This window comes from Gopherus evgoodei, chromosome 22 (assembly GCF_007399415.2).
Source record: "Gopherus evgoodei ecotype Sinaloan lineage chromosome 22, rGopEvg1_v1.p, whole genome shotgun sequence".
In the NCBI taxonomy this organism is placed as follows: domain Eukaryota; kingdom Metazoa; phylum Chordata; order Testudines; family Testudinidae; genus Gopherus; species Gopherus evgoodei.
This window is the reverse complement of record NC_044343.1, coordinates 14740425-14752595: the sequence shown is the minus strand read 5'-3', so window position 1 is coordinate 14752595 and position 12171 is coordinate 14740425. Positions and strand designations below refer to the sequence as shown.

The 12171-nt window shown below is 51.4% G+C and overlaps 1 protein-coding gene across 2 annotated transcripts in view; it reads right to left on the bottom strand.

The window, feature by feature from the left end:
* Positions 1-8397: 8397 nt before the first annotated feature.
* Positions 8398-12171, bottom strand: part of CTXN1 (cortexin 1) — a 35468-nt gene continuing 31694 nt past the window's right edge. For both annotated transcript variants that reach the window (XM_030540494.1, XM_030540493.1), the window contains exon 2: positions 8398-9144. In XM_030540494.1, the coding sequence (XP_030396354.1) occupies positions 8679-8933 (255 nt within the window). In that variant the 5' untranslated portion in view covers positions 8934-9144 and the 3' untranslated portion in view covers positions 8398-8678. The remainder of the gene's footprint in view (positions 9145-12171) is intronic.

The window sequence follows — 12171 nt, the reverse complement described above, 5'->3', positions numbered from 1 at the left end:
AGGGCTGCAAAGTGCATTCTGTCTCCCGTGACTACGAAAGAGAGTTGCCAACCCTCCAGGATTGACCGGGAGTCTCCAGGAATTAGAGATTAATCTTTAATTAAAGATTATGTCATGCGAAGAAACCTCCAGGAATATGTCCAATCATAACTGGCAAACGTACCACAAAAGGAGGCAGAAACCAGACACTGCCAGCTAGACAAACACAAGCCCATTCCGCATGGCTCATGTCAAGTCACCTTCAGACTACGGGCCCCTCCTGGCCTTTCCTGCATGCTCAGAATTACCCAGTGCTCTAGCTTGCACCATCTATGTGTCCCTGCCACCTGCAGCTCCCTATCCTGTTGTTCCAGGCTAGTTATGCGTAGTGCTGATGTCTCTCCATATAGGCACACAAGAACCATCCATTCTTCTGTCGAGTAGCTGTCCATGGGGATCCCACGGCAACAAGATGGACCTCAGCAGTGTCTGCTGCACCCTCACCATTAGATCGATTTCCCTGTACATAGTTAAGTGTAGTGAGGGTAATATTTAAAATGACGCCACATGTAGGGTGAATTACAAATAAATGAGTTCTTTTTAAAGGAACCAACATTTCTCCCTGTTAGTATTTCTACAAGCGGTTAACTGGCCAAGCAAGTGAGGTCATGAGGGAGGGATAGCTCAGTGTTTTGACCATTAGCCTCCTAAACCCAGGGCTGTGAGTTCAATCCTTGAAGGGCCATTTAGGGAACTGAGGTAAAAATCTGTCTGGGGATGGGTCTCCCTTTAAGCAGGGGATCGGACTAGAGGACCTCCTGAGGTCCCTTCCAACTCTGATTGGAAGACTGCTCAGGCAGTCGGGCAAAGATTTCTGACGACCATATCCAAACAATTCCAAACATTCTGCACATTAGTGGGAAGAACCCTTGTGATTTTGGTGACAATCAGAAAACCAGGATGTCAGGAAAGCCTTATTTCCACACATCCCCAGAGAAGGCTGAGCGGTAACATTGAGCCATCAGGGGTAATTCAGCCTGTCATCACCAATCCCCCTTGTAACCCTAACCCTGCTGCCTGCTTTGGTCATCGCTCCCCTTGACAGTGCTCACGTGGGGCTGCAGGCAGAGAGATGGGCACAGTTTAAATGAACTAAAACAATTCTGACTAAGTAAAGAGAATTAGCCGCCTGAGCCAGGCACGGGGAGCAGGAACCAAAATGCAAGGCTCCAGCCTCACGCTTTCTCTCCACTAGGAGCCCTGAGCTGAAGCAGCCTTCACTGGTCCAGTCCTGATCTGTGTGCCCCTTACCTGTGTCAAAGCACCTGAGGCCTGGTCTACACTACGCGTTTAAACCGATTTTAGCAGCGTTAAACCGATTTAACGCTGTACCCGTCCACACTACGAGGACCTTTATATCGATATAAAGGGCTCTTTAAATCGATTTCTGTACTCCTCCCCGACAAGAGGAGTAGCGCTAAAATCGGTATTACCATATTGGATTAGGGTTAGTGTGGCCGCAAATTGACGGTATTGGCCTCCGGGCGGTATCCCACAGTGCACCACCGTGACGGCTCTGGACAGCAATCTCGACTCGGATGCAGTGGCCTGGTAAACAGGAAAAGCCGCGCAAAATTTTGATTTTCATTTCCTGTTTGCCCAGCGTGTAGCTCTGATCAGCACGGGTGGCAATGCAGTCCCAAATCCAAAAAGAGCTCCAGCATGGACCGTACGGGAGATACTGGATCTGATTGCTGTATGGGGAGACGAATCTGTTCTATCAGAGCTCCCTTCCAGCAGACGAAATGCCAAAGCATTTGAAAAAAAAATCTACAGGCTACACAGTGCTGCGTGACAAGCGTAAGGGGAAGCCAGAGACTCAAATGGACGCTCATGGAGGGAGGGAGGGAGGGGGTACTGAGGACTCCAGCTATCCCACAGTCCCCAGCAGTCTCTGAAAAGTATTTGCATTCTTGGCTGAGCTCCCAGTGCCTGTAGGTTCAAACACATTGTCCGGCGTGCTTCAGGGTATAGCTCGTCAATTTACTCCCTCCCCCACCACGTGAAAGAAAAGGGAAAGAAATCATTTCTTGACTTTTTTCAATGTCACCCTGTGTCTACTGAATGCTGGTGGTAGACGCGATGCTGCGGCAGTGAAGAGCAGTATCCACTCTTCTCTCCTTCCTGGTGGCAGACAGTACAATATGACTGTTGTCATCATCAGTCTGTGCTTGATAACTGCTGAATACACCTGGCTGGCCTCAGGGGTGCCTGGGTAAAAATAGGAATGATTCCTGGTCATTCCCAGTAGATGGGACAGAATGGCTGGTAACTGTCCTCATCATAACAACTGGGGGCTGAGCTCCATCAGCCCCCTCCCTTTCCTGTGTAAAGAAAAGATTCTGTACTGCTTGGACTATCATAGCAGTGGGATGCTGGGCTCCTCTCCCCCGCACTCCTTAATGTCCTGCCTGGACTGTCATAGCACCGGGAAGCTGCCATTTTATCTCACTAACAAGTCACTGTTTGTTATTCCTGCATTTTTTATAACTTCATGACTCAAATGGGGGGGACACTGCCACGGTAGCCGGGAGGAGGGAAGCAATGGACAGGGTTGTTGCAGGGGCACCCCCCATGAATGGCATGTAGCTCATCATTTCTGCAGGATCTGACACAAAGCAGCTGGGCTTTCTGATACACTGGTTCTTTAGTACACTTGCCCCACGTTCTAGGCAGGGCTGACTCTATTTTTAGAAACCATAAAGGAGGAATTGACTCAGGGAGTCATTCCCAGTTGTGCTTTTACACCCCCAGCCAGGGGCACCCATGATAGCAGCAGGCTGCACAGAAGGACAGATAACCATCATTGCATTGCTAGATTACACTGGTAGCAGACAATACAAAACAACTGGTAACTATCTCAGCTATCATGCAAAAGCAAATGAATGCTGCTATGTAGCGCTGGAATATCGCCTCTGTCCACAGCATCCAGTACACATACGGTGACTGTAAAAAAAAAAGCTGAACGGGCTCCAAGGTTGCCATGCTATGGCATCTGCCAGGGCAATCCAGAGAAAAATGGCGTGAAATGATTGTCTGCCGTTGCTTTCTTGGAGGAAGAAGACTGATGACACTTACCCAGAATCACCTGCGACAATAATTTTTGCCCCATCAGCCACTGGGCTCTCAACCCAGAATTCTAAGGGGCGGGGGAGACTGCGGGAAATATGGGATAGCTACGGAATAGCTACCCACAGATCGACACTAGCCTCGGACCATGGACACACACCGCCAAATTAATGTGCTTAGTGTGGCCACGTGCACTCGAGTTTATACAATCTGTTTCATAAAACCGGTTTATGTAAAATCAGAATTATCCCGTAGTGTAGACGTACCCTGAGTCTTGACTGCACCTTCACTTGCTGCCCAATGGGGTTGAAACATGCAAGTGACCTGGAGGAACTGAGTGATGACTGGCTCAGATACCTCTGATGTCACAATGTTCATCTGCCTGCAGTTACATGCAGGCACATCTGTGTGGAAATCAGGCTTTCCCAGCATTCTGGTTTTCCCACTATCACGAAAATCAACAGGGTTTGTCCCGCTGATGCCTAGAATCTTCCTCGAAATTTAGGACTTGATTGGACATGGGCTGCAGAAGTAATTGTGTTACAGACGCACGGACAGATAAATGCCACTGAGTTGAGTGTTAGGCCTCGCTTCACTCCAGAATGAGGTATGGTGTTAAATGCTCCTTGCTTAGATTGCAAGCTTGCATGGGCAGGGATTTCACTTGCCACAGATTGTTCACTACACATGTGCTGACCTGTGTAAATTATAATATGAACTGCATGGTTTTGTTGTGGGGGACTCAGTTCACTTACCTGGTTGTAGTGATTTCTTTGATGGCAGCTTCTTTCTTCTTCACATGAGGCACAGCCTAAGATGAGCTTGTTTTCTGGAGGGGCTGATCCCTCAGAGATTCATACGTTATTATAAGGCCAGAAGGGACCACTGTGAACATTTAGTCTGACCCTCCGCACATCTTTTGGGGCAGGTCTCTGACTTGTGCAGGAGGTCAGATTAGATGGTCACCATGGGCCCTTCTGCCTTGTAATCTATGAATCAAAGTAGATTTGCCAAACTTCTCTGTGTTGTAGCCAATACAGAAATGGAATCTAATTAGGATAAACCCTTTCTATTAATTCCAAAGAACGGTGTCTTACTAAATTAAATGCAAGGTTCTTTTCAGGTCAACTTACACCTAGGACAGTATTTCTTAAATCAAGATGACAAACGATCACTTGATGGTCTTAACCAATCAACAGTTTATTTAATTCACCCAGAAACACCAAGTATACAATCAACAGTTCGTCAACCAAGTATAGACACAACCAATATTCTTAGGAATTTACTGAACATATACATACAATCTTGCAAGTAATTGTCATAGACTAGGGTTGAGGCTCAGCAGTTATACCAAGGAACAATGCAAATCACCAAGATTTCTTATTCCATTCTTATGATCATTAACCATCAATTCTTTAGTACTTCTAATAGGTTTAATACACTCCTAGTACCTCTCCAAGGAGTAAGGATGCACTTGTTCTAAAGGCACCTTGAAGAATGTGGTCCCTGCTATTTGAATGGTTTGGTATGAAAGGGGCAAGTTTAAAATATCAAAAGCAATTGCTTAAAGTTACAGTTTAAATTGCTCTTATTCCAGTCTGCTTGGACTTATAAGGAGTGTATACATACCGCATTAGTTAGTTAAAATCCAAAGTTTGGTTACTTGAAGTCTCACTAAAGGGTGTAGAATCAGTGAGCTAACGCAAACCTTCAGTTAAAGAACAGAGACAGAAATATAATCTTTGAAACGGACACTCATCACTTCTTCTTATCTTGTTAACCCTGGGGTGGGGGATCCTTGCCACACAGCTGGTTCACATGTCAGTCACACTGCTGGATTCTGCACCTTATTTGTAGGTTCAGTCACCCCGGATTAGACCTGTGACCCTGAATGAGAAAAGTCATCCACACATGGAGGTTCAGCAAACATTGCAAACTCTTCTTGGTCCCGTGAGCCTGGATAAGGGAAGAGGCTGCTTACTGGGTTCAGCAAGCTCTAAGGTCCAACATGACTTCAGGTTTATTTACCCTGATTTCAGGACTAGCTAGAAGGTGTCTGCCCTCTTGTTTCTACTGGATGTTTTCTAAATGACTCTCAACCTTGAATGCTGTTTCTTGGTTACTTCCATCAGTGTCCAGTAGATGGTGATGGCATATAACAAATTTCTTCAATGCTCCTTTTAGTCATGAGGGGGTTTTTAGGTTTGATTAATTTCATGCATTATAGTTCAGTATTAACCCTGACTTTGAATTGGGATCCCTCCTTTAAGCAATTGCTCTTAATATTCCAAAGTTAGACCTTGGTTCAGTGCCTGTACCATGCAATACTCGATGATCCAAATGGCCCCATCTAGTCCTATGTAGTAGTGTTATCTCTTCTCATGCCATACAATGCATACCATTCTCTAGTGCAACAATCATTAACAAAGAAAACAAACAAAATCCCTTCTAGTTTTCTAAAGCTAGAGGACACGGTCCATAGATTCTTGGATTATATCTAACACTCTGCACATCTTTCAGGGCTTATTATAGGACACGAGACATTACATTGGAGGAACAAGACAGATTATTCACATAGAAAGATGAAGAACTGATTAATAAGGCAAACAACTGTCGAGTTTGGGGAAGGGGTAAGCAGTTTGGATTTCTTGGGGGAACGAGAAGTGTGCCCCATTTGACCATCAGGTTTCACGAGTTATTTCTTGTTGATTTAACACCTTCCATACTCACTCCCGGTCCTTGGTTCATACCAAGGAAATGTCACAGTCTGACACTGGCTCTTCAAGAAGGAGCAGAGCCAATGTACCTGTGATGCATCAGCTCACTCCAGTTGGGATTACAAGAAGGCACCTGAAGCCGGAGGGAAGAGCAACCTGGTGAGAGCTGCCTGGGAGTGAGAGTCCAGAGAGCACAGGGAAGAGATGCCAAGGCCAGGGGAGTGGAGGAGGTGCCTGTGGGAAAGCTGATGCCAAGAGAGTAGCAAGAGGGGTTTGCTGTCTGACATTCCCCAAGCCAGAGGGTCAGGGCCAGAGAAGAGCAGAGGGAGGTACCTGGTGGCTCTAAGCCAGAGTGCTGGAGCCAAGGGCTGGAGGCCAGAGGACAGCAGAGGGGTTAACCTGCTGACAGCTCCATGCAAGAGAGCTGGAGCCCAGGGAACAGTGACAGGGCCAGGGGAGTGAGGGATGCAGAGAGGCTGTGGGGGTCCTGCTGGGAACAGCAGGATTGCACTCCAGCTGGTAGGGCTAGGGGAGCTGCCCTTGCAGATGGACAAAAGAGGACTGACAAAGAGGTCGGGCATGGCAGAAGGTACCAGAGTGCAGGATGTCTTATGTCAGTGGATGATGTTTGGATTTTAAGGACTACCTGCACTGGGGTGATACATGGACTATGTGTTCCACTTGCCTTTTGGACTGTTGGCACAGTGATTTTGTAATAATCAGCCCCAAGAAGGGGTATTACTCAGACAAGAGCGCTTCTAGCGGAGTTCCTGAGCACTCTGAAAGGGGAAACAAGAGGCAGGTGCATCTGGGTGCTCCGGGGAAGGGGGGTGCAGCCTGAAGACAGGAGACAATAGGGCACAGGAAAGGGGGCAATTATTCTTGTCTGTTGCCTGATAAGGGGTCTCTTTAGCTAGATGAAGAGAGTTGGACGTCTTAACCACTAGCAAATAAGGGACTCTTTGGTGTGAATAACTATCAACAGCTGGCAGGTTCCTTATCAAGCATCAGAGTTTTCCTTTCCTGGGAATTGCGTAGTTTAACTTTAGCTTAACTAGTGCTCTGCAGACAAGATGCCCCAGCTGCTGGAACAGGCCCTATTGATCCTCATTGCCTTTAGCTCAAGGAGGAAGCTAAGGGTTTGGAAGATACACCAGGATGATTGGCTGCAGTTACTTAGAAGGGCAGAGAGAGGACAAGAACAGTGAACAATATATTTTCAAGGCATATGACACCTATACTTCTTACATCAGTTTCCTAAGCAAGCCAAATAGCGCCCTACCAGTGACCTGGCCTCTTCAGTATTTACCACTCCCCCAGCGACTGTGTCATCTGCAAACTTTACCAGTGATGGTTTATGTTTCCTTATAGTTCATTGATAAAAATGTTCAATAGTGGAAAGCCAAGAACTGATCCCTGTGGGACCCCCACTGGGCTCACACAGGGACCATGGCAGTGTGTGGGGCTGGCTCTGGCTCACAGGGGATGTGGTGGGGCCTATGGCCAGCTTTGACTCACATGGGGGGAGGTGGCGGTGCGTGGGGTCAGATGTGCTTGTTCTCAGGGACATGGTGTATCCACGACAAGAAGCAGCAGAGAGAGGAGGCCGAGCTGGGTGGGGTTAGCAGAAGTGCAGCTTTAGTTCTGTGGAGGAGGAGGGTCTGCTCTCTCCTGGGCACACCCTTCAGCTGTACACCTTCAGCTCAACCCCTCCTGCCAGCCCATGGCTATAACCCAACAGGGAGTCTGGCTAGGCCCATGCCCGACTGCAGCATCTGTCTCGCCCTGGAAGGCTAGCATGGCCCTGGGCAGGAGGCAGGAAGTGAGCCCTGTTCCAGACAAAGCTCCATCCCCTCAGCTCTGCTCCCTGTGCCCTGGGCAGCTGGGAGGTGTCAGCCTCACCTGATCGAGCACTTGCGAGGGGAGAGTGTCCTCCACCCCACTGGAGCCAGTGCCTCTGGCGCTGAGCCACTGGCAGGCCTGGGAAAGGCCGCTGAGAGCAGGCCCACAGCTCACTGGGGAGTGTTAGTTCCTTCCTGTCACTGCAGCAACCCCAGGGCTGCCTGGTGCCCTGCAGCTCTAGCAGGGGCTCCGTAGTTGGCTGCAGGGCTGCACCTTTGGTCAGAGGCATTTTCTCCAGCTGGGGGTGGTGGCATTCGCTACAGCGTAATGCAGAGCGGGGCCAATAGGGGGTGCTCCACCAAGGAGGGCTGCCTCGTATGTGGGGCAATGGCTGCATGGGGCAGGCACGGGCAGCATCCATCTGACACGGCATGGGGTACCCTGCCTGGGGACTGTTAAACCAATGGGAAAGTCACAGAAGCCAGCACTTGAGGTGCCTATCACAACCCCCCACCTCAACAGCCAGGGCTCAGCAGTGAGGCCACCTGGACACAGAACCGCACAGCCCTGTCCTGGGTGACAACGGCAGACACCATGCTCAGGCCGTGTCTGGCACAGAGCCACCCAGCCCAGAAACCCTGAGAAACCTGCCCTGCCCCACTCCACCCCAATAGGGCCCGCCCCTGCCCACACAGGCCCCACCCCATGCCCACCCCCATAGCACACAACACTGAGAAGCACGGTAGAATGCCATCTGGGGGAGGAGGGCCTGTTTTGAATCAAGGGCTAGCCAGGCTCGTCCCACCCCAGACACCCCCTCACCAGACCCCCCCAAATATCCAAGCCACGCACGGTGCTACAGCCTGAGGAGAAAATGGAGAACTGCCTAGAAAAGAGACAAACCCAGGCAGGCCCCTTCCACGCTCCCAGCTGGCAGCATCCCTGGGGGGCAGGGTAGAGTTCCACAGAGAAAGGCAGGGGCAGGGGTGGGACACTGAGCTCCTGGCCCCACTACACCAGCGCGTAGTCGAACTGGCCCCTCTCCAGCCCCTCCTTGTGGTCAGTCCAGGAGGAGGCGGGCATGCGGCTGTAGGGGTCTAGCAGGATGCGGAAGCAGCGCACCATGAGCATCACCAAGAAGACCAGGAGGAAGATGACGAAGGCGAAGACTGTCTTCTGCTCGGCGTCCATGCCCAGGCCGGTGGCGGGGGGCTCCACCAGGGAGGGGGACAGCAGTTCGTAATCCATCGTTGACGCATCATTCATTGCCGTGCCGTAGCACGCCCGCCACGCAGGGAGCTGGGCCAGGGTGCGGGCTGGTCACACGGCAGTCATCCTCCCGGCCCACAAGCACACTGGCAGCCACCTGGGGATGGAGCCAGCTCTGGATTGCAGCAATGCCAGTGCTCAGAGAGCAATCGCCTGCCCAGGGCTAGTCCAGGGCTAAATGGGGCCACACGACTCCAGCCAAGAGCTCCTGAGAGGGAAAGAGAAGGTCATGAGGCTGTTTGTGGGGAGCCCACACACCAGCACACTCAACATATTCTGCTAAAGCCCAGGGCTGTCCCTGCCCCGCTGCTCCTGACCCTCCGCCCCAGTTGCTGTCTCAGCACTGCCTCACCCAGACCCAACTGCTTGCATTATTTTGCGAGTAACATGCCTCTCCAATGTGGACAGCACTACGTCCCTTGGGAGCCCATGCAGAACTCTGAGCAATCCTGCATCAGACGCAAATGGGCCCTGCCCAGCCTGCCCCAGCAATGGGTTTTGCAGATCTGTCACTTCTGCTTTTTTATCTCCTTTACTGCCAGAGCTCAACTGCTCCCCTAGGGCACAGGGAGTTGGGTCTGCTGCCTAACTGGAGAACCATCCCTCTCCAGGGAGCAGGGAGTGATAAATAGCAGATCTGGCTGACAAGCTTCACATGAAAAAATTTTTTGCTGGAATCGGGATTCTACTGAAAACAATTTTTTTTTTGCAAGAGAATTAAGTTGTTAACAAAATATTTTGCTTCCCAACGTTTTTTCAAAAAGCAAAATATCTGAACCCTACCCCCACTCCATTTATTTTACCTTGCCGGGACGTTGCTGCTGTCATTCCTGCAAAGCCCGTGGCTTCAGATGCCATGCAGAGGGGTACAGTCTGATCTCCATCACACGAGGGTAATCCAGAGTAACTGGACTGACTCTGGATTTACACTGGTATAACTCAGAGCAGAGTCTAGCCCACAGATTGTTCCTGTGAAACATTCCCCATTGCTGAGAAGCACAGACATCAGAAAGGACATCAGCCCAAGGCCACCACACTGCTCCAACTGATCCCCCCACTCAGTAGAGACAATGACCCATGGTGCCTGCCAGCCATCAGCTCTACTCGCTGGATGGGGTGGGCAGACTGCTCAGAGACACAGGAATCTAAGGCCCTGCAATGAGTCAATGCAGGAACTCAGGGATGAATCACAATGGGGACAATTCCTGTCATGTTGGTGTGAGTCTTGTTTCTCTTCAAGTCCCAGCTTCTGGAGCCCTGAGATAAGGGGCAAATCTCAGCTGCCGTTCCTCAAAGTGCCTTTCCAGCCCTCATGCTTGCCGAGGGAAGCTTGAAAATCTGGTCCCTCAGCACGACCTAAAGGCTGAAAAAGCGAACGGCACAGAGAGCCTGACATGCATTCTTTATAGCTCCTGATTTTCATGGCGGTGGGAGCTGTCTCCTGCCTGCTGCACCCTTGGAGCTGATGATATTGAGCATGGTATGCCACATGCAGCTCCTGACACCAGGTATCCATGTGCCCACCTCCCTGCAGGCTCAGGCCATGCTTGGAGATGCTGTAAACCTGGAACAGCTGCCACGGAGCGTGCATTCCACTGTGTGCCCAGGGCTGCCAGCCCATGGCACTGATGGGCAGCGTGGGGAGGGCTGCATTAGCACTGCCCCATGGTGTGCCCGCTCTGCGCAGAGGCCACTTTAGGGCTCTCAGTCCAGCACTGCCTTCACTCCCTTCGTTCCCAGAGACCAAGTAAAGCCCCCCCAGCACGTCATCTGATGGGGCTTTGGCATCTTATTTCCTTGGGTGACTGCACAGAGCTGATCACTCGAACACGACCCACGATGACTGACATGAACAGAGGCCTCTCCGAGGGGTGTTACCGAAACCTGTAAGGAAATTCCCCCTCCCCATCCCCCACACTTGGTGATTGAGGGCTCAGAGCTCGACCTAAGGGCAAAGGTCGATACTCAATACTCCTTAGAGCAGTGAGATTTGTGGCTGAAGAAGCAAAACACTCAGCCCCTTCTGCCGGGCTCTGGGCCATGTTACCTGTGGGTAGATCTTGGCGCACAGCAGGGAACGGGCTTGCTTTGGCTTCTGTCATTCCCTGCATTTCCCCTTCATGGTGGGAGGGAGTTTCTAACATCCACAGGGGTCACCAGGAGCAGGCCAGCCTCGACAGGCCCACGGTGGGTCAGCCCACTTCACAGAGCAGCCAAGACAAAGGCCCCTTTAGCAGTATGGGCTAGTGGCTTGGACACCTGGGTTCTGTTCCCACCTCAGCCACGGCTGTGGGACCTTGGGAAAGTGTTAGACTGAGCTCTCTGGGGCAGAGCTGGTCTCGCCCCAGGTGTCTGTACAGCACCCAGCAGGATGGGTAGCAGCAAGGAGAATAGTACCTGCCTCACATTCTGAGGACACTGAATTCACTTGCAGTTGGAGTGTCTTCATGTTAAAGCAAAGCCCAGGGCTGCCCCTCTGCGGTGTAACTCGTCTGGCACTACTCAGAGAGCAGGCAAATCAGGCCCGAGTGCTAAACGCCTGCAGCGTTTTGTGTCACCGACATCGGGGAACACAGGGGCGGCCCCAGGCAGTGCGAGGTGGCGTTTCACGGTCCATCCCCCAGCCTGACAACTAGGCTCAGAGAGGGTCCAGCTAAGAGCAAACTGGGGCAGAATGTGGGGAAGGCATCAGTGCTGACACTGGCTCAGCCCACAGCAACCAGTCCTGGCAACTCCAGCCGCACTGCCAACCTGCCACGGCTCCCCGTGAGCCGCTGCCCAGCCTGGGCGTTCCCTCTAGGCACTGCCAGGATTATAGTGCAAAGTTCTTCCGCCCCAGGAGCAGAAGCTGCACTTTTCTGCGCGCGGCAGTGCACCAAGGCACCAGCCCTGCCAAACCCCATGGTCCCCAAGCACTGCTGTGAAGTGCACCCTGCCTGCTTGAGCCCAGAGACGAAGCGGTTCCTGTGCAGCAGCCAGGCAACGTGCCCCTATCTGTGCAGTGGGCTGCACACGCTACTCCGAGCATGCCGACCTCCAGCCAAAGCAAGGAGACGCTAACTGCACAGGCCAGCTTGAGCTAGAGAAACGGTGCAGAGCCAGACTGCCATGTCCCAGGGCGTGCGGGCACCACGTGGCGGGGTGTGTGTGTATAAGTCCCTAGGTATGTGCTTGTTGGGCTGGAGGCGGGGGGTCGCATCTCTTAGTCTCCCTGTGCCTCTGTCTCTCTGGGTCT